The sequence below is a fragment of the Monodon monoceros genome, unplaced genomic scaffold (assembly GCF_005190385.1).
Source record: "Monodon monoceros isolate NGI ecotype Baffin Bay Population unplaced genomic scaffold, NGI_Narwhal_1 Super_Scaffold_18, whole genome shotgun sequence".
Taxonomy (NCBI): domain Eukaryota; kingdom Metazoa; phylum Chordata; class Mammalia; order Artiodactyla; family Monodontidae; genus Monodon; species Monodon monoceros.
Genome location: NW_021703774.1, coordinates 48,437,990 through 48,459,622, shown reverse-complemented (window position 1 = coordinate 48,459,622; position 21,633 = coordinate 48,437,990). Strand labels below are relative to the sequence as shown.

General features: G+C 37.9%; 1 protein-coding gene across 7 annotated transcripts in view; it reads left to right on the top strand.

The window, feature by feature from the left end:
* Window positions 1–5,153: 5,153 nt before the first annotated feature.
* The window catches only part of CEP350 (centrosomal protein 350), a 136,941-nt gene continuing 120,461 nt past the window's right edge, over window positions 5,154–21,633 (top strand). For 3 of the 7 annotated variants that reach the window (XR_003794335.1, XM_029227708.1, XM_029227705.1), the window contains exons 1-3: window positions 5,154–5,449; window positions 18,983–19,068; window positions 20,096–20,142. Coding sequence is in view for 5 of the 7 variants with exons in the window: in XM_029227708.1 (XP_029083541.1) it covers window positions 18,996–19,068; window positions 20,096–20,142 (120 nt within the window). In the remaining 2 variants the exon portion in view is untranslated. Of the gene's footprint in view, window positions 5,450–7,484; window positions 8,656–18,982; window positions 19,069–20,095; window positions 20,143–21,633 lie in introns of those variants that run through there. The other 4 variants (XM_029227707.1, XM_029227706.1, XM_029227710.1 and 1 more) reach the window with 4 other exon arrangements.

The following is a 21,633-nucleotide window of genomic DNA, read 5'->3' as shown; positions in this document are numbered from 1 at the left end:
AAGACATGCAGATGGACAACAGGTACATGAAAAGATGCTCTATATGGCTAATCAGCAGGAAAATGCAAATCAAAACCACAGGGAGATTCACCTCACACTTGTTATAATGGCTATTATCAAAGAGACAAGAGATAACAAGTGCTGATGAGGACGTAGAGCAAAGGGAACCCTTGTACATTGTTGGTGAATATGTAACTTTAGTGCAGCCACTACTACGGAAAAAAATATGGAAGTTCCTCAAAAAGTTAAAAATAGAATTGCCATATGATCCAGCAATTCCATTTCTGGGTATTCTTTTTTTTTTTTTTTTTTTTTTTTCGGTACGTGGGCCTCTCACTGTGTGGCCTCTCCCGTTGAGGAGCACAGGCTCCGGACGTGCAGGCTCAGCGGCCATGGCTCACGGGCCCAGCCGCTCCGCGGCATGTGGGATCCTCCCGGACCGGGGCACGAACCCGTGTCCCCTGCATCGGCAGGTGGACTCTCAACCACTGCGCCACCAAGGAAGCCCCTGGGTATTCATTTGAATAAAATGAAAACACTTAACTTGTAAAGATATATTCACCCCATGTTCATCGCAGCATTATTTATAATAGTCAAGATACGGAAACAAACTAAGTGCTTATCAACAGATGAATGGCTAAAGAAAATGTGATATATATATATATATATAATATATATATATATATATATATATGCCACAACATTCTATTATTCAGCCATAAAAAAGATGAAATCTTGCCATTTGTGACAACATGGATGGACTATGAAGGCATTGTGCTAAGTGAAATAACTCAGACCGAGAAAGACAAATGCCATACAATCTCACATGTGGAATCTAAAAACAAAAACAAAAAGAAAAGAAAAACCAAACTCATAGATACAGAGAACATATTGGGATGCCAGAGGTGGGGAAGTGGGGGCAGAAGAAATGGATGAAGGAAATCAAAAGGTACAAGCTTCCAGTTATAAAATAAATAAGTCATGGAGTTGTAATGTACAGCATGGTGACTACAGTCAGTGATACTGTATTTCATATTTGAAAGTTGCTGAGAGAGTAAATCTTAAAAGTTCTCATCACAAGAAAAACAATTCTGGTACTATGTGTGGTGATGGATGTTAACTAGATTTATTGTGATATCATTCTGCAATATATACAAATATCAAATCATTATGTTGTACACCTGAAACCAATATAAAGTTTTGTATGTCAATTATATATCATTTGAAAAAGGAATGATGAAATTAAAAATTGCAACTTAATATTCTTGTTAATAACAGTCAAATATGGTTAAATCCTGCCTTTATAGATATCCCTATTCTCCTTCCACTCTCTGGATTTCCAGTCAAATGACTTCTCTGACCAATATTACCTTGGCTTGTGTGCTCAAGCATACACACTCACACATACACAAATATTTATATATATGAAGATAAATGACTACATCTCTGTTTTATTGTCAAAGAAAGTTCTTACTGATAAAATTTAGTTTTTTTATAGTTCTGCACATCAGAACACCAAATGCCCTAGAAAATTCAAAACTAAGCCAAAAGACTGAATCTAGAAAAAGAAAGTAACCAGAAAACCCATCCCTAAACTTGGTGTCTGCATAGTTTGTTAAAATTGAAGGGAAATTTGCAGTCTGAATGGTTGAATTTATTATTGAAAAGGTGGTGGACAAGAATACAGATCAGATTTGACACCTAGGCTTGACATTTCAATCGAAATGTCTTTAGCCAATCCTGACACATAATTTCATTCAATTAACCTCAAATAGCGAATGACATCACCATAGCTGTATCTCTCTATTTCTCTATTTGTTATGTCTAGAGATCAATGTCAAATATTACATTCTCAGGAGAGAAAATATGTAGCTATTCACCCCAAATTTAATTAAATCCAACAAACATTCAATTAAATTCAACAAATATTGAGTGCCTAGTATATGCAAGGCACATATTCAGTTGATAAAAAATAGTAAAAATAACCAACATTTTTGAGCACCTTCTGTGCACGAAGTACCATGCTATGCTATGTCCTTTACATGTGTTGTTTCTTTTAACCCTCACAAAACCTTATGGAGTAGTAGGTACAATTGTAATCTCTACTAGACAGATGTGGAAACTGAGGCACCAAGAGGTTAAGTAACTTGACCAAAGTTATTTGATTTGATCCAGGTCTACGTGACTCCAAAGTTTATGCTCTTAAACCACTGTGAAGGAAACAAAGAGCTTTATAGTCTAACGTGACAAAGGTGTGTAATATAAATGCAGAACTATCTATAGTAGGTACAGTCCTAAGGAGGTACACAGCATTGTGGAGTTCAGGGGTGCACTCAGTACCTGCAAAGGATGAGCAGTCATGGAATTTTTCCTGCAGTAGGTAGCTTTTGAGCTCGTACTTAAGGAATGTGGCAGAAATTGCAAACCAGGGTGATATGTGATCCAGGTTATGGAACAAAGGTCTAGAAGTAGGAATGAACGGGCCATGTCTGAGATGGAAACTGGCTTGAACATTACATCCAGTTAGGGAAATAATAATAGCCACTCTTTATTTCTCTCTTTTATGTGCCAGGCTCTTGACAGATATTATTTCTAATCTTTAAGACAACCCTGTATGGTAGGTATAATTAGTCATGATTTATGGACAATAAAATGGAGGTTTTTGAGGTCATGGGCAAGTGATGGAGTCAAGATTTGAATTGGAATCTTCCTGACACCATATCCTTGCCCTTTCTATTTTTTTGTGCTGCCTTACTTTAGGAAGATAGAAAGCTTGGCTGGTGTCATATTGAGAAAAGCCTTAACGACTGAGGTGAGGAATTTTTACTTATCTTGGCAGGCACAGGCAGGCCAGGGACAAAACTCAAGCTGAACTCTAGGAAGACTGCTGAAATCATTTGGGCAGGAGAAATGAGAGCCTGAATTAGAAGAGCAGTGGTGCACCTGGACAACAGGGAAGTAGATTTAAGAAATATGTATTATTGGTATTTAGAGACAATAGCTGACTGGGTAGGAGCAAGGCATAGAGAAGAATATATAGTATTTTAAAACTTTTTATTCTCTTAGTTCTCAGAAGTGTGTTTGCAATGGCCATTAACAGAAATACAGGACAGGAAGAGGAGCTGGCTTTGTGGGATTGAGGAGTGGGAAAACACATGAACTTAATTTGGGAGTTGGAGGTACCGATGACTTCTGTATCTATGTGGAGATGGGTAAGACAGTTGGAGATTCAGTCTGAAATTTTGGGCTAAGATCAAGTTCTCCAAGAAAGTTGAGAGTCAAAGCTACAGTACTCAACAAAGAATATAAAGAATATAAAGACACCAAGATCTTGGTGTCTTCTAAGAAGTAGGAAAAAAAGGGAGCTACATTAAATACCTATTATGTGCCTAGCACTACTGGCAGGGTAACAAACCTTTCCTCATTAAGCTTCCAATCTTGTTCAAGAGATTAATTACACTCATGAAAGAGCAAACAGTACAAAACAATATACTCAGGAGCCAACCTGTAGGGTATAAACAATAGGAGTTATGGGATGTTGAAAAGGAGAGAGGTTGATGTGTTGAAGTTCTTTTCAAAGTGAAGGAGAGGCCAAAGATCAGTACAAGGTATAAGAGGTGGAAATCGTGCATAGGCTGATATGAGGATAGCATTGCTCCCTACACAGTGACAGGAATTTTGGTGTTTTCTCTGTTGCCCAGGGGGCAGTATGGGGGTGAAAAAAATATAAATAGCCTTTGGAGTAAGGGAGACCTCAAATTTTACATCTGCTTTTTATTGATGGTGTAATATTGGGCAAATTACTTAGCTTTTCAGCACTTTAAAAAAATGAGTATAATACTTAATAAGATGGTTGAATAAATTCAGTAAAATAACATGAAAAGCATCTATCCCACTGCTTTACATAGAAAGGTTGGGGAAAACTTAATTAACTCTCTCCTTACGTTGTTTTTCTTGCTACCACTTGCACCACTGGGATACCCACATTTCCTGTTTTTCCCCCCAGCACAGCTTCCTGGAGACACAGTACACATTTTACATATGTGCAGGATTTTTGTACATCCATTTACCTCCTATTCAGGCACAGCTATAGGCCCTAAGAGAGCGGGCAGTTACTGCCTCCAGCTTTTATTAAGATCCACTCGACAAGCATTATTGAGCACCTACAATGTTCCAGTTACTATGCTAGGCCCTGTTGGTGTATAAAGAGAAGAGAAAAAAAAGAGTCAAGATGAGAAACAGTCTCTGGATAAATAGCTATGTGAGTTCAGAAGGTGGAGGAAAGTGAAGGGTGGAGGGCTTGTGTGCAGTGAGCACCTAGCAGAAGGTGGCATTATTTGCAAAAGAGATGTCATTTAAGCTAAGTCTTCACAGATCATAGACTTCACCATGTAGAGATTGGGGAAAGTGGTTAAGGATGGTAGAAGATATGGTGATCATAGAGTCTCTTAAAGCACAGTTATATCAATGCCAACACCTAAGGGGAGGAAACTCCGTTTTACTTGCTCTGGAGTCTTAAGCCACTAAACAGAGTGCATGCTGAACAGAATTGTAACCCTCGCGAATGAAACGGCCACAGTGCCAGCAGTGGGTAACTGCCGCAGCCGCAGAGCTGCAATTACTCTGAAACTGACTGGGGTACAGAAGATTTATTTGGACAACTGGTGAAACATCATAAACACTGAGAAGCTGCAATTTTCAGACTTCGAGCTTATCCTTGTCATAACCCCAGCTTGTTTTTTTCGGCCGGGGGTGAAACGCGCAGCCAGAAGGCCCACTTAGATGAAAGAGGGTGGGGGTGGCGGGGGGTGAGGGGAAGGTCTCCGCTGCGGATCTACTTTGGCTCCTCCCAAGACCTGCAAGGCTCAACCTTCGCCACACCAAACATGGCGCCCTCGAGCTTCCTCTCCTCGTTTTATCTCACACTTGCCTTTTGGCCACACTTAGCATGGCCCTAACCGAAGGTTGCATTCCTCTGGAACCGACTCGGGACACTTCTCGCGAGTTTTGCCTGGACACCCCCCCCCCCCCCCCCCCCCCCCCCCCCCCACTGCTCCCGCCCTGCCTCGCGCCGCCGCCACCGCCACTGCCGCTGGCGCCGCTCCTCCTCCGTGTCAGTTGTTGGGCTGTAATGGCGACTGGGCCGCCGCTGCTGAAGTGACTCCCGGGCGGGGGAGCCGGGCGAGACCTGCGCCAGAGGGAACTGCAGAGAGCCGCAGCTCAGGGGGTGGCTTGCTGTGGGGGAGGGGAGGCAGCCTTTCCGCCTCTCCTTCCTTCTCTGCAGACCGGCGGATCCCGGGAGCCGGTGCGAGGCGGGCACCCGGTGCGTCCCCGGAGCGGGGAGGCCAGGCCGGGCAGCCCTGGGGCCGGTCGGGGCGGCGTCACTGCACCCTCCGCCAGGCCCCGCGGGATGCACCGTGGGGGCCGAGGGCGGAGGCGACACTCTCAGGTGAGCTGCGGGAGGACCTGGCTGGGACCGCGGATGCTCGCTTAGCCTTCGCTGCCTCTGTCCGCGGTCCCGGGTCGGCGGGGGAGGCGGGGCGGGGCGCCAGGAGCCCTGGCCCAGTCTGGCGTCCCCCTCGAGGAGCCTCCCTGGGTCCTAGGCTTTGCTAGGAGGGCCATTCTGAGACCTAGGTTTCAGGTCCCACCGTTGCCTGCAGTAGACGAGATTTCCTTCCTTATCTGCCAGTGCCTGTCCCCCCCTCCCTCGCCCCTCCTCTCTTCTGCAAAAGGTGTGAGATACCTCTCGCCCTTGCTCTCCGGAGAACTGTCTCTTCTTCATTTGGATATCTGGTATATTTTGGGAAATTCCGGGGAACTAGCTCCAGTGGCAAGGATGACTAGTTTCTGTTCCTTTTTGGTGGGGATAAACATTTTCAAGCATAGGGAAAACTTTGATCTTCGTCTTTGGCAGCTGCTGAATGTAGTCTGTCCATTTATTCACAAGTGATGTAGGGGGAGATTTAAAAAGCTTGTACGCTTTGAAAGTTGTCACTATTTTCCCCTGGCCTCTTTGAAGTGTAGCCTAACATGCTAAATGATATTTAGCTAATGTCACAAATATGGGTTGGAACTTGGCAGGCTTTTCGGATAGGAGGTTGCACATAGGTATAGATTTTGATGTGGTTTTTGTGTAGCAGCAAATCCTCCATATAGGAAAAAACACGTTGTCAGGAATAGTGATCAGTATCCACGTCTGTACTCCACCTGATTGTTTTGTTTTGATGGTGATCCTCGTTTTGAATTTGGAGAAGTCGTTGAATGGTTATGTTGCCATGTTAACGATACCTCCTCCAGCCCTGTATTTTAAGGGTTTTTAAAGAATGGCTATTTTAGGCAGACCTAGTAAGAACTTGAAAAGGTTTGTAGAGCAATTAAAATACTCTCCATTAAAAAAATTTCTTAGTTTAAAATACTGTGTTTAAACAAGGCAATGTGCTGCTAATAACATGAGATTGTGACTTTGGGGGATTGGTTGTTAGACCTATGGTAGAAGTTGCTTTAAGCCCATGGGTATGTAATAATTAGTTTTGGTGTGCTAAATTTACAAACTCCGTTCAGTGTAATAAAATAAATCTGAACCATTGAACCGTCATTGCATTGCATTTAAGATACTTTAATCAGATACATAAACATCAAGCTAGAATACATTGTATGTGTGGATAAATACATACGTATCTCAACTTTTCATAGTGAGTAGCACGGCTTGTGTTTGTAATAATGGTGAGTTATAGTATGTATACAATTTCATACATATGTGGAAGAATTTCTCTGATTCTCTGAGATATATTGGTGCGTAGTGTTATGTAAGAGCATTAATACTTGAACAGCCAGCCTCCTGTGGGGTAATTAATTTATGAGTTATGAAGTTTAGAATTTTTTTCTAATGGTCTGATTGCTAGTCTTTTGAACATTTTATAACACTTTTACCATATCATGGACAGAAGAAAGGAGATGAAGTCCCTATCTAACGAATTTTGTTGTTTGTTAAATAGCTGTAAGTTGGAGCAAAAAGAAACTGCTGTCTAAAATAACTTACATCATTTTTTGGTGTGCCTCTACATAAATTATTTAGTGCTCATAGCAATTTTGTGAGGTAGATTTGACAAATGTCCTTATTTTGTAGTTGTGGAAATTGACAAGGAATAAATAAATGAACAAGGAAGTTCATTTATTTATGTGAATGATGGTCTTATTTCCACAGATGATCTAAGACTTTAAAATTTTTATTTTTATTGAGGTATAATTGTCATACTGGTTTCAGGCATATAGCATAATGATTCGATCTTTGTATTTATTGCAAAGTGATCACGTCTAGTTAACGTCATAGAATTAGTTTTATTTAAAATTGAATATTAATATAGATACTTCTGGCGTTTGGTTTTTTAAAATCTAAAAGATTGTGACAAGCCACTAGTTCCTTACGTGGATAACTGTCGGTACTTTAAAAACATTAGTATTTTCATAGCATTATGTTAATTAGTAACAAGCCATGAATTATTGTAGTGAATTGCTCTACTTCTGTATGTACTTTTTGCTTGAACAGTGTTCTTAAGAAATTGTAGTTAATTTGTCGTCTCTCATTTTGTTTGGATACTCAGAGTCCTGTCATCTTTAGTACTTCAGATCGTTTATATTCTTGGTTAGCTAAAACAAATATTCAAGCCACATGGTCAGCAGCATAACTGAAAAGTAGGGACATCTTGGTGATTTTATTATAGAATTGATGATTTAAAAAGTTAACTTACCATTTATACTTGTGATTGCTATTTTTGCCTTGTGGGGCAAGTCGTGAAGTAATTTTCTTTATTGACTTTGTTTTACAAAGTCAATTTCTAGTGTCACAAATCACTCCTGAAACCAGAATAATCAAAAGATTGCATAGGTTTTTTTGCATTAATATTTTTGTTCGTTATCACAAGTATAACTTCACATTTGCTAGTGGTTACTTTGGGTTATTATTTGCCTTTCTCATCTAGTGTGTAAGTTCCATGATGGCAGAGATTGTCTATTAACTGTTGTGCACCCAGTGCCTAGCACATAGTAAAATAGTCAATAAATATTGGCTGAATAAATTGACTAGAGAGTGGTCTTGGCATAGTATTTAAACAAAACAAAACACTAGTTCATGGTTCCTAGGCACACATCAACTCTTCTTAGGAATATAGTCCATAGATAAAGTCAAGTTTGCTAGGTGGCAGGGGAATGACAGACTGGTATTAAAAGGTTGCTGAGAAAAAAAAAAAAAAAAAAAAAAGAAGGTTGCTGAGAATAAGCCACAGGTAGATCCTGAAAACTTTATTGACTATTTTAATGATTTGCTTAGATGTTCTGACAATAGTTATTGTAATTTAAAGAAAATGGAAGCTTTAAGACCCTGACCTGTTATACTAGTACTATAATTATAGGCTTGTAATAATTTTAAGTCTCTTTTAATTACAGCATTGGGAGTTTTAAATCTTAAAGGCTAGCTAGTCCAATTCCCACGTTTTATATGTAAGTAAACAGAGTTCATATGGAGGAAATATCTCACCCATAGTTGATTTCATAACTGGATGAAGACTCCACTATACAGCTGTGAAGTCTACATTTGTTTAACATGAAGATAATTATCAAATCAGAGGATAATTGTGAACAACCGGCAATCTCTTCTGTGTAAGTGTTAACTAAAAACTCAAAAAACAGGCCTCACTTTTCATGAATCAAATATTTATTTATTTATTTTTGGCTGTGTTGGATCTTCATTGCTGCGTGCGGGCCTTCTCTAGTTGGCGGTGAGCGGGGGCTACTCTTCGTTTTGATGCGCGGGCTTCTCAATGCGGTGGCTTCTCTTGTTGCGGAGCATGGGCTCCAGGCGCATGGGCTTCAGTAGTTGTGGCACGTGGGCTCAGTAGTTGTGGCTTCTGGGCTCTACAGTGCAGGCTCAGTAATTATGGCACACGGGCTTAGTTGCTCCGTGGCATGTGGGATCTTCCCGGACCAGGGCTAAACCCATGTCCCCTGCAGTGACAGGTGGGTTCTTAACTGCTGTGCCACCAGGGAAGCCCCCCAAAATATTTTTTAACCTAAATATGAATCTCAAACTTCTCCTCTGTCATTGGGACTATAAATTGGTGCGACTGTTTCTGGAAGGAAATTTGGCATCACCTATCAAAATTAAAAGTGCACATATTCTTTGATAGAGTCATTTCATTTTTAGGAGTTTACCTTACAGAAAATTTAACACAAGAGCACTAGAACAAATCTATAAGGATGTTCATTTTAGCATTATTACAAATAAATGTCTACAACATTTATAAGTAACAAAAAAAAATCCTAAATGTTTGTTGGTAGGGGAATAGTTAAAATTACAGTATATTTATGCTGTGACATACAATGCACTTGTTAATAGATTGAGGGATAGATATATTTACTTGATGAGAAGTAGCTGAGTGTTTCTTTGAGCACAGGAACCATGCAGCCAACTTTCTGGGTTCAAATCCTAACCATTCATTAGCTGTGACCATTAGCAGGTTACTTAAACTCATCTATAAAGTGGATATAATTATAGTTCTCACCTGACAGGGCTGTTGTGAGAATTAAATGAGTTAATATTTGAGCCCTAAGTAAGTACCACATAGGTGTTTGTAATTTTTATTATGTTCTGACAAGGAAGAATGTTCATGATATAATATTGAGTGAAAAAAATCAGTTGCACTACACTGTGCAATATGATTCAGTGTTAAAACAAATACATAGGCAAAGAAATATAGTTTGATTTTGTTTTGATTTTGTATGTGCATAGGAAGGGCTCTGTAAGGATAGACAAACTATTAGCTGTGTTTATAGCTGAGAGAGTGGATGACTTTCCTTTTTTCTTTACTTTAGGCACTTTTGTGTTGTTTATTGTAAGTGGCATTATCATTTTTGAAACTCTTTTTTCTGAAAAAGAAAATATCGAGGCAGAATTTTTCTACTATTATACAGTCACATAATGTAGTTTTGAATATAGTTTTTCAGAGAGCTACAGAGTTCATCCACAGAATATCACATGATTAGATTCTGTTTCAAAACTTTTGTTGAGGGAAGGTTAAAATTAATCTATGAAAATTCCTGATGAATGTATTTATTTTTATTCTAGCTTTGTGACCTTACGTCTTATTTCTTAATTTACAAAGTAAGCACATAGGCTAGATCAGTGTTTTGTAAACCCGGGATCCCCAGACCGTGCCATGAGGTACCTGGGAGCACCGTAGTAAACTCACATGGGCACTGTTGAATATTTTTAAATTTTTGAGGGAAACTAATATTTGACAACTGTGGGTTATCTGTGGGATATTTGACGTCTGTGAGACCACTGCTTAAACTATTAGTTTGAGGTACTGTGCATGAGATTGTGCCACATTCCTTTCAATGACAGTTATGTCTCCAAAAAGTTAGGTTTTGGGGGTTGCTGTGATTAAAAGAAAGTTCTGTGCAGAAATCAGTGTGAAACAGTAAATGAAAGTGGCCGTGTCCAAAGTGATTTCAAGGTCTGAGAAATTATGTAATGTCTTTTAGGTGCACACATCCCATTAATAAGTAATTGTGGTTATTTAGTAATTAAAAGATTTCTTTTAATTTATATGTATTTTTCAAGCTGCTACTAAGTTGTTAGGACATAAATACTTACTAGGTTATACGGACCTAACTACCTAATAAATGGAACTGTTAGATAATTTTTTGGCCTGTGGGCACTATGAAAAAATTACGGAGACACTAAGGGTTCTGTGAACTGAGAAAGCTTGGGAACCTCTTGAACTCTTTTGACTAGGACACCCATAGTAAAAGATAGATTTTCCATGGGAACATAATATACATAAATATGTATATATCTGTATATAAAATGAAATGAAAGTTTCACCTAAAAAATACCCTTGCTGCTTTCAATACGATATTCTCAATTCAGTTTTATTTGGTTTCATTAAAAAATGCAGGCTCTAACGTACCAGATTGATTCTTTTTGATCTACTATGTGGTACCATTACTACATGTTTGAAAAACATGAGATTAGATGACCCCTAACTTCCAGCTCTAATATGCTTTGTTCTCTGATTAGTTATAAATGAAGTTGGACTACACTTAAAACAATATAGATGCATCTCTGAAAAGTTGTGTAGATGCTACGCTTTCTTGTATGATGAATCATTTAAAATTCTATAGAGAAATAATGGTGTAAAGGAGATCTTTTTATAGATGGAAGGATATTTTTGCAACCAGAAGAATCGGATTTATCTTTGATAAATTTGAGGTTAGGTGATTTTTTAAAAAGTTAACCACTTAAAGTTTTTGTTGTTGTTGTAAATGGACTTGTAAAAGCTCCTTTGGAATCATGGCATCTCTCCCTTTTAAAAACTAGATTGATTGATTGATTTTTTAAAACCTACATCCTACTTTCCTTAAGCAACCATGTTTGTTTGCTTATTTACTTACTTTTGACTGCGTTGGGTCTTTGTTGCTGCGTGCAGGCTTTTTCTAGTTGTGGTGAGCAGGGTCTACTCTTCGTTGCGGTGCGTGGGCTTCTCATTGCGGTGGATTCTATTGTTGTGGAGCATGGGCTCTAGGCTCCCTGGCTTCAGTAGTTGTGGCACGCGGGCTCAGTAGTTGTGGCTTGTGGGCTCTAGAGCGCAGGCTCAGTAGTTGTGGCTCGCGGGCTCTAGAGCGCAGGCTCAGTAGTTGTGGCTCACGGGCTTAGTTGCTCCGCGGCATGTTGGGTCTTCCTGGACCGGGGCTCGAACCCATGTCCCCTGCATTGGCAGGTGGATTCTTAACCACTGCGCCAGGGAAGTCCCTAAAAACTAGATTTAAAAATCATGAGTAATAGCACTGGCTTCATTTAACTGGCTTCATTTCATTCATGATTTTCATGTCTAAATCTATAAAATAAGAGTATTTTTTTAAAGAATTTCTTTTTAGTTTTGGGCTTATTTTAAAACATAAAATGCATATGTACACGAAAGAAGTTATTTGCTTATCAGTGGTTAACCTCTTCATATATGAAATACCTGTGGGTTTTTTTTGCCCTGTTTGCATTTGAGAATTGGATTCTGAGATTTATCAATGGCACAATCATTCAGCAGGCAGGTCTGGAGCACCTGGTGGGTGCTGTGTACTGTGCATGGACTAGGGATATAAAGAGGAATAAAACATGGTCCCCACAGTGACATGTAAGGGACAGATATGTAAATAATAGTATGGAGGTGGGAAGGTAAGAGGAAAGATAAAGTGGGAGCAACTATACAGCGGCTTCCAGTGAAAGAAAAAGTTGTTATATTTGTTTCCTTAACAGCCTCTAAATTAGCTAAGTTATTGAATGTTGAAGGAAACTTCTCAAAATTATTTTTCCTTGTTTTTTTCCTTGAAACGTGATAAATGTATCTGCTTTTAAAAATTCGAAAACATATCCACTGGAAAATCTGCTTCCTTTCTTGGATCCTCAGTCCCTCTCCACAGAGTTAACCAGTGTTAATGGTTTCTTTTGTATCAGGGAAGCTTTTGTAGTGAAAATTTCATACTTTTGGGACAAAAAATAATCCTGACTTGCACTATAAGACACATTTATAAGGATATGTTCCTTGAGATTAATTTAGAAGAGTAAATATTTAGGATAACTAGATAGAGGGTAAACAAAGTATAGGCTCCTATTTTTAGGTTTTTTTAAGTAAAAGACTAGGGGTACCTTTAATCAGGCTCTAGTTTAGCTCTTCATTTCATATCAGTGGGGGACATTGTGTTCTTTGTGATCCCTATCCAGTCTCCTATACACCAGAGACCAAGCTGGTGCCAAATGTTATAGTTTCTTCTGGGTTTCCTGGATTATAGGAGGTCATTCTTAATTGTTAAAAGTAGTTGTTGAGGTTTGTATTTTATACGTAAAAAGAGGTGAGGCTAATTCTCAGGTCATTTGTTTTTGTATACCATATTACGGGAGTATTGGTTATTCTGAGAATTTACATGGAACAGTGTAGTAGGTCTGTTTCAGAGCCGGAATGTTTTCCACTTTTCCTAGCCTGGTCCCTACTAAATTTGTCTGTTTTATATTGAGACTAGATAGTATGACTGTTGCAGGGTTGTTTCTTTTCAGCCTTTCAGGCATAGATGGTTGTTACATCGGGTCTGATAAAGATGAGAGAACAGAAGCAAAGTTACGGAAAATAACTCTAGGAGAGCCAGAACGAAGTCGTTTCTTTCATTTTTCATTGCCAGTACCTGCACATAGTAGGAGCCCAATAAATAATTGAGCTGGATGAGTCTATGTGACTGAATGAGAGCACTGTCAATAAATGTGAAAGGAAAATTTGCTGCTTGAAGATACTTGAGAATTGGCTATTTCAAAATGTCATATCTTATTTGTATATACATATGATAGGTATAGATCAGAGTTTGTCAAACTTCTTGGTGTCAAGGAGACACTTTATACTCTTGAGTTATTGAAAACTCAAAGAGCTTTTATGTGGACTATATCTGTTGATATTTGTTGTATTAGAAACTTTAAACATTTATTAGGTTATTTAAAATAACTATAAACTGTATCATATTAATACACAATTTTTAAAATAAAAAATAACTATATTTTCCAAAACAAAAAAAAATTTAGTGAGAAGAGTGGCATTGTTTGACATTTTTCAAATCTTTATAATGCCTGGCTTAATAGAAGACATCTGGATTCTCATATCTGCTTCTGTATTCAGTCTGTTGTGATATCATATGTCATGGAGCCTTTGGGAAACTCCACTATACACACTCCCAAGAGAATGAGAGTGAAAAAGACAAATAATGTCTTAATATTATCATGGCAATAGTTTTGATTTTAAAGACATTCTTGAAAGGGTCTCATAGACCCTCAAGGATGCCTGGACCACGCTCTGAGAATTGGTGGTATAGATTATTAAATTCAAAGGGGAAAAGGATCTTAGAGGTCATATAGTATAATCAATCACCTCTTGTGGATATTTCTTACTTGTGCAACTGGAGTGTGATAGGGAATACCTCAAGTTTGTTTTTTGGGAATAATCATGACTTGGCTTTTGGAGATGATGAGTTTGATGTGTCTTTGAGATTTCTGAATAAGCAGTTGGTTATGTGGGTTAGGTTATCAGAGATAAGATCTGACCATAGTTTCAGAAACCAGTAACACAGGATCTATATCACTGTCTTGCACTTTGCCTCCTTACTATACTGCGAACTTAATTTTCAGAAAGCCTAAGAATACTTTTGTTATTTATGTGACTCAGAGTTTTATTTTAGTGACCATTTTACAGTGAGTTTAACTGGCATCTTGTAGAGAAACAAGTTGTTTCAGGTAAAAGTCAAAGCATAAATGAACAATACTGCTTTGTTCAGACTAAAGTTGGATATCACAAAACTAAAAAAGAACCTATATTTGACAGGGTTCTATTTGCATCATGTAAAATATAAATAAAAGCTCCAAACAATGGCTCAAAATATAAAAATGGCTTATGTGTGCGTATGGGAAGGAGAGGGCTGCAAAAGCAGTGGGGAGTGGTGGTGCGGGAGGGACCTAACTAACTTCTAAAAGTTAGCTAAGGATGACTCTAATTTGCCACAGAGAATGGAAACACAATTTCACTAAAGCTATGATAAATGATATAAAAAGAATCCAGTTAAAAGTGACATAAAAAAAAAGTGACATAAATAAAAAGGAGGAACACCTATAAATCAAGTAAGGATGCAACTTCATAAAACTATTTACTTGCTAGCAAACATAAAGCCAAGGAGTCCACACTTCATGAATCACCAAAATATTGACCTCAGAAGTACAAAGGCTCAGAGAAAACTAACCAGAGAAATTGCCCTTTTATTATGTAGGCTAGGAGTTCATAAATAGGGAGAATGGAAAAAGAACAGAAAAAGTAACTTTTAGAGGAAAGGAACTATAAGAATACTTCACCTGTTTCAAGATTTCCTCGCCTCCAGTTTCTCTCAAGAAAGTTCAACCATCAATTATATTTTCTCTCGTATATCTCTAGCCTCCTCCCCTCCCTGAGATTCTTCCTATCAGCATTTATACTTAATCGATTAAGTCTTCTTACTTAAAACAAACACAAAAAAACCCTCAATCCAACACCCTCCTCCATTACTGCTCTCTTTTTCCTTCACAAACTTCTCAAAAAAATTGGTTGAATACATTCAGTTTCCACTTAGAAGATACTTTTCAGTCATTCTTCAAACAATTACAGTGTGGTTGCCACCCCCATTTCTCCACATTTAGCTCTCACTAAAATCACCAAAGACCTCTTTATCTCTAAACCTAATGGGCATTTTCAAATAACAAGCCCTCAACCTGCTTGGCCTTTTGGCAGCATGTTTGACCACTCTCTTGAAATACTCTTTTCCCTTGGCTTCCATACACTACACTCTGATTTCCACTTCTTCTCTACTTCTCTTTCTCAATCTCCTTTGCTAGCTAGTCCTTCTCTTTTAAATCTTGAGGTGCAAGAGGGTTTGACCTTGGGCTCTTTTCTTCTCTAAAACTATACTTTCTCCCTGGGTAACTTCATCTATGCCCAAGGCTACCATCTATACCATCTATATGCCAATGACTGCCATTATATGAATGACCATTAGAGGCTTTCAGAGGTTTGAGAGAGAGAGAGAGATCTAGATTTAATTTCCAGTTCTGTCTCATTACCTGAATGACCTTGGACTAGTTGCATAGTCTGTCTGATACTCTTTCTTCATCAGTACAATGAATATAGGGATAGTTGCCTCATGAGATTGGAAATAGTGTCTGGAAAACAGTATAGCCCTTGGCCCACATAGAAGAAACACGGAAAATATTAGCTATGATTATTACCTATTAACTGCCCTCATGGTCATCCCCCAGAGTGTTAAGAGGTCTGTAATTTTGGCTTCTGGTTTAAAATGATTGTTGTCTTTTTGTTTTGGCTGCTTTGGGTCTTTGTTGCTGCGCATGGGCTTTCTCTAGTTGCGGTGAGCGGGGGCTACTCTTCATTGCAGTACGTGGGCTTCTCATTGCGGTAGCTTCTGTTGTTGCAGAACAAGGGCTGTAGGTGTGCAGACTTCAGTAGTTGTGGCACGCGGGCTCAGTAGCTGTGGTGTACGGGCTCAGTAGCTGTGGTGCGTGGGCTCTAGAGTGCAGGCTCAGTAGTTGTGGTGCACAGGCTTAGTTGCTCTGTGGCATGTGGGAATCTTCCCAGACCAGGGCTCAAACCCGTGTCCCCTGCATTGGCAGGCAGATTCTTAACCACTGCACTACCACGGAAGCCTGCATTTATTTTAGTTTTAAAGTGAAGTCTGCCCAAAGAAAACTTTTGTCACATCATTGACAGATTATTTAGTAATGTAGAATAACTCATGTTCGTTTAGTTATCACTTGACACTTGGCCAGACCACAAGTATCTTTGTGAGAAGGAGAGTAAAGTGAGTTAATTTTTTAACTGTGTTGGTAGCTGATTAAAGTTTTTATGGTTAGAAAATTTTTTTCTCATTACAAAAAAACTTTGTTTTATGAAGTAGCGTACTTCTCATACATATAAAACACAAGTTGAATCCAGGTACCCTGTTTGAAACAGTCTGCAGGAACCATCTTTTCACATATGCATTGCCGCTAGAGATTGGAATATGCACAGTGTTGGTTACATACAATAAAGTCTGATTAATCTTTATTTTTTAATAATTCATATGTCATAGAATACAAGTCAATCAGAAAATTACTTTCAGTAAAATTTCGCTACCAGATAACAAAGTGCAGTCATTAAGAATCTATATGACAGATACCAAATAATAATTAAGAACCCAGTTTTCTTTGCTGAGTTGGACTTAAATAAAATCTTCACTTAATCTTTGGAAGGATAGCTCTTTGTCATTAATTTTTGTTTTATTTTTTTTGAATTTTAATTTTTTATGCAGCAGGTTCTTATTAGTTATCTGTTTAATACATATTAATGTATACGTGTCAATCCCAATCTCCCAATTCATTCCCCCCCCCACCCCTGCTTTCCCCCCCTTGGTGTCTGTACATTTGTTCTCTACAGTATGGTTAGAAAATTTTTTAACTATTGGCATATTTGTTCATTTTAGATTTTCTACTACCCCTGTCTGTTTTTAAAAACCTAGATTGACTTTTCTTAGAGTCATATTGTATTATCTATGAAAATTTGTATTTTAGAACATTTTTGAAAATTTTTTGTGAGAAATTTATAAACCAGGATTGTTTACTATAGGAGAAAATAACTCCCTTAAAATTAATTATACCTTTAGTTTTACGTGTTTGGACTTAGTAGGTAGGCTTTTCCTTTTCTTAAATTAGGGTCTTTAATATTCACCATATTGAACTGCCATTGAAGAAAATTATTTTTATCAAATATGACAAAGGTTTAATATATTTATAATGTAAGAACTCAGCAAATTAAAAAAAACTTTAATATCCTGGTAGGTAAGTGGGCAAAGGACAAGAAAAGATAATTCACAGATGAAGAACTTAGATTAAGATCTATGGCAGAATGTTTAGTCCTGCTAGCAATCTACTAAATTCAAATTAAAGCAACCATATTCTTCCCTAATAGGAATATAATTAATATTCCTTAGTAATCAGCAAAAGTAAAAAGCATAGTTAATATTGAAATATATTAATGAAACTGTTGGGTTCATGTTATTGTAAATTGGAAAACAGTTCAACATTGGATCTCTAGAGTAGCATGTTCTGTACATTCTTTAGTTCAGTTTTAGCACACTTTGTAGATCCTGTTCTAGATAAGTGATCCAAATGAGCATTAATGTACACAAATATGTTCATTTCAGTGTTATTTATAATAGAGAAAATGAGACGTAATACTGTATTGATAATCTCTTGCTGGCTAACTCCTTCCAGGATAGTTCGCTCATATGGCTGTAGGCAGGAAGCCTCAGTTTTTTTGCCACATGGACCTCTTCATAGGGCTGCTTGACTGTCCTCATGACATGGCAGCTGGATCCTTAAGAGAGAGGGAGAGAGAACAAGCAATGCCTTTTATGACTTAGTCTTGAAAGTCACACTGTCGCTTCCACCATATTTGATTTGTTAAAAGTGAACCACTAAGTCCAGCTCACATTCAATGAGAGGAAAATTAAGCTCCTCTTCTTTTTTTAAAAAAATTAATTTATATTTTATTTATTTATCTATTTTTGGCTGCATTGGTTCTTCGTTGCTATGCACAGGCTTTCTCTAGTTGCGGTGAGTGAGGGCTAGTCTTTGTTGCAGTGTGCAGGCTTCTCATTGCGGTGGCTTCTCTTGTTGTGGAGCACAGGCTCTAGGCACACAGGCTTCAGTAGTTGTGGCATGTGGGCTCAGAAGTTGTGGCGCACGGGCTTAGTTGCTCCACGGCATGTGGGATCTTCCTGGACCAGGGCTCAAACCCATGTTCCCTGCATTGGCAGGCGGATTCTTTTTTTTTTTAATTTAAAAAAAATATTTATTTATTTTTGGCTGTGTTGGGTCTTCATTACTGTGTACAGGCTTTCTCTAGTTGCGGTGAGCGGAGGCTACTCTTCGTTGTGGTGTGCAGGCTTCTCGTTGCAGTGGCTTCTCTTGTTGAGGAGTACAGGCTCTAGGTGCGCAGGCTTCAGTAGTTGTGGCACGCAGGCTCAGTAGTTGTGGCTTGAGACCTCTAGAGTGCAGGCTCAGTAGTTGTGGCACGTGGGCTAAGTTGCTCTGTGCCGTGTGGGATCTTCCCGGACCAGGACTCGAATCCATGTCCCCTGCATTGGCAGGCATATCCCTAACCACTGGGTCACCAGGGAAGCCCATGATATAATTTTTAATGTTTTAGTTTTCCAAGCAAAAATAAAGTTGTTAGATTATCAGGAACTCTTAAGAGAATACAGATATAACTTTAAGAGATGACAAAATTCTTTTCTGACTTTCATGAAAGGCAAGATAGGGCATTTTCTTTACTAATATTATAATACTGATTTTCAGTGAATGCTGATGATGTGATTGCAGGTAAATTGGCAGGATGAGGAGCAGCAAATCAAAAGAGGTGCCTTTACCAAATCCAAGGAACTCTCAAAGCATGGATACTGTTCAAGGTATGATTTGTTTTTTTTTTGAAACTGAACTTAATGATTTGTTTAGGTCATGTGCCTAAAATTCTGGGCTATTCAGTAAATGAAAATTATCCATATGCTTTGATTTATAACAAGTGGATAAATAATTTTTAAAATTCAATTTTGTTTTAAATATACAAGATACCTTATATTCAAAGGCACCCAATAGTAAACTGTTTTGTAAGGGAAAACATTCTTTTTAAAAATGAATCAGTATATGTAAAATTAGTTATATACAATATCTTACAAATTCTGACTTAATGTTAATAAATATCATACAGCTCCCAATATAGTTATAGACCTGTAGTGCACAGATAACAAAAATAGTAGTCTCATTGAACTCTTTTTTTTTTTTTAAATGATGCATTGAGGGTAACTTTAATTTAGGGCATGATATTTTTTGAGGGACTTTGACAAACTGGAGTATATCTGGAGCAAGATTATTGGGTTTGTGAGGGATCTGGATATCATGTCACATGAGGGGCATTTGGAGGAGATGAAAATAGTTATCCTAGAGAAGGATGACTCAAGGGAAATATATAGACTTAAACTCTTTGAAGGGCTGTTATCTGAAAGACTAAATAGATGTTACCTTGTTTCTACTAGTAGATTGAAGTCTGGAGTAGTTTTCCAATCTTTTCATATCATAATATGAAATGCAGTACAATACTATATTTTGTATTTGTTCAGTTCACTGGGATAAACTGAGGGTACTGCTTATTGTTAGAGATGTCTGATGGAGTGTAGGTGGCGGGGGCGTGTTAGTCCAGTTGCCCTAAGGACTAGTGGGATCAGTGTCTAATACAACTAAACCTTATATTGGGAAGCTCGGCTTTAGAGGATGGGAGAGGAATCATGTTTTGGCTCAATATAATAAAGCACTTGCTGGGGAATAGTTCTGCCTAATAAAGTGATTCTCAAACTTTTGAGTGCATTTGGGACCTATTAAAATGCAGATTCCAAGGTACACTTCAGAGATTCTAATTCAGTAAATATCAATATTCCCCAGCAGATATAACCACACCATGGGATGCACTTTCTCAGACCAAGGCTGCTGTAAGTAATTATAGGTTCCATTTATTTCTTTCTAATCTAAAATTGATTGCCTGTTACGATTGAATAGATTACAGTTTTTTCCTGTAGTGCTTTTTTGATAAGAAAATAAGGTTAAACATTTCTGTAAGAAGTTATCTGTATGTTACAAAATGAACATTAATGACAACTATTAGACAATAAAGCAGTAATTAAGACACTAAGTATCAGAAACATTAACACTATGGCATATAAAAGATTAAGATAATTTGTACTGTTTATTCTGCTTTAATAAATTTGCTCAATTGGTATGTTGAGATGAAGATTTAAAACATAGAATGTATTTTAGAAGGTGGGGCTTTGTCTATGTAAAAGGCTCAGAGTCAGGAAATGAAAGGAACAGCTTTTCCTTGAGTGAACTGTGAGTTACCTCCTCTTTTTTTGTGGCAATAGCAGTCTGTGTTCTCTTAGCACTGCTGAAGAAGCATGATTATGGGCAAATGTTCTCATTTATGTTCTGTCCAATCTTGTCTGGAGTTTAGGAATCCAAATTTGGCAAGTGATACATAGCTTCTTCAAAGAGAGACCTTTTCCTTTTTTCTTTTTCATCTGCTCTCTAGGCAAATTACTCTTCTAATATATATTTTGTTTGTTTTCTTTTGTATTCTACCTGAGTTCGAATTATCTATTTCTTTACTGTCTGAATATGGTGTTTTCTGTCCCCTAATCTTTTGAACTGGTTTGAAAATCAATCTGGAAAAGGTACTATAACCTAGGTTTGGTCATAATGCAGAGTCAAATTTTGGCCCTGTGAGTACAGCAATCAATATATATTCTCTCTCTTCTACATGAGTATTGCACATCTGTAACATAGGAATAGTTTCTATCCCCAGTTTAATTTAGAGCTAAACTAATTTAGAGCTGAACTGTTAATAGTTGTTTTCCAAAAAAATTATTGGGCTTTTAAAAAGAATTTTTAGGGATAAGTGGTTCATAATATAAATGGGGGAAAACGTCTGATACAGAACTATTAATATATAAAGGATTATTCCAATCTTGTGAGTACATTGCACTGCAAAAATCTGAAAGAAGATAAATCAGAATTTTACACAAAGTTTCTATCTCTGTGTGGTGGAATTTTGATGATTTTAATTTTATTTTTTTCTGTTTTCTGTTTTTTTCAAGTTTTCTCCTGTAAGCATGTGCGGGGAAAATGCTATTTAAAATCATTGGTGGTAATATCAAAAGTCGACTTAAAAAAAAAAGAAAAAAAGTCGACTTAAATTGTAAAGCGTATGGAAACCTGAATTCTATCTTGTGAATTTTGTCCTTATTGTGAAACTTATTCTGTAGATATAAAACTATAAAAAATTGTGGTGGGCTTCCCTGGTGGCACAGTGGTTAACAATCCACCTGCCAATGAAGGGGACACGGGTTCAAGCCCTCGTCTAGGAAGATCCCACATGCTGCGGAGCAACTAAGCCCATGCACCACAACTATTGAGCCTGCGCTCTA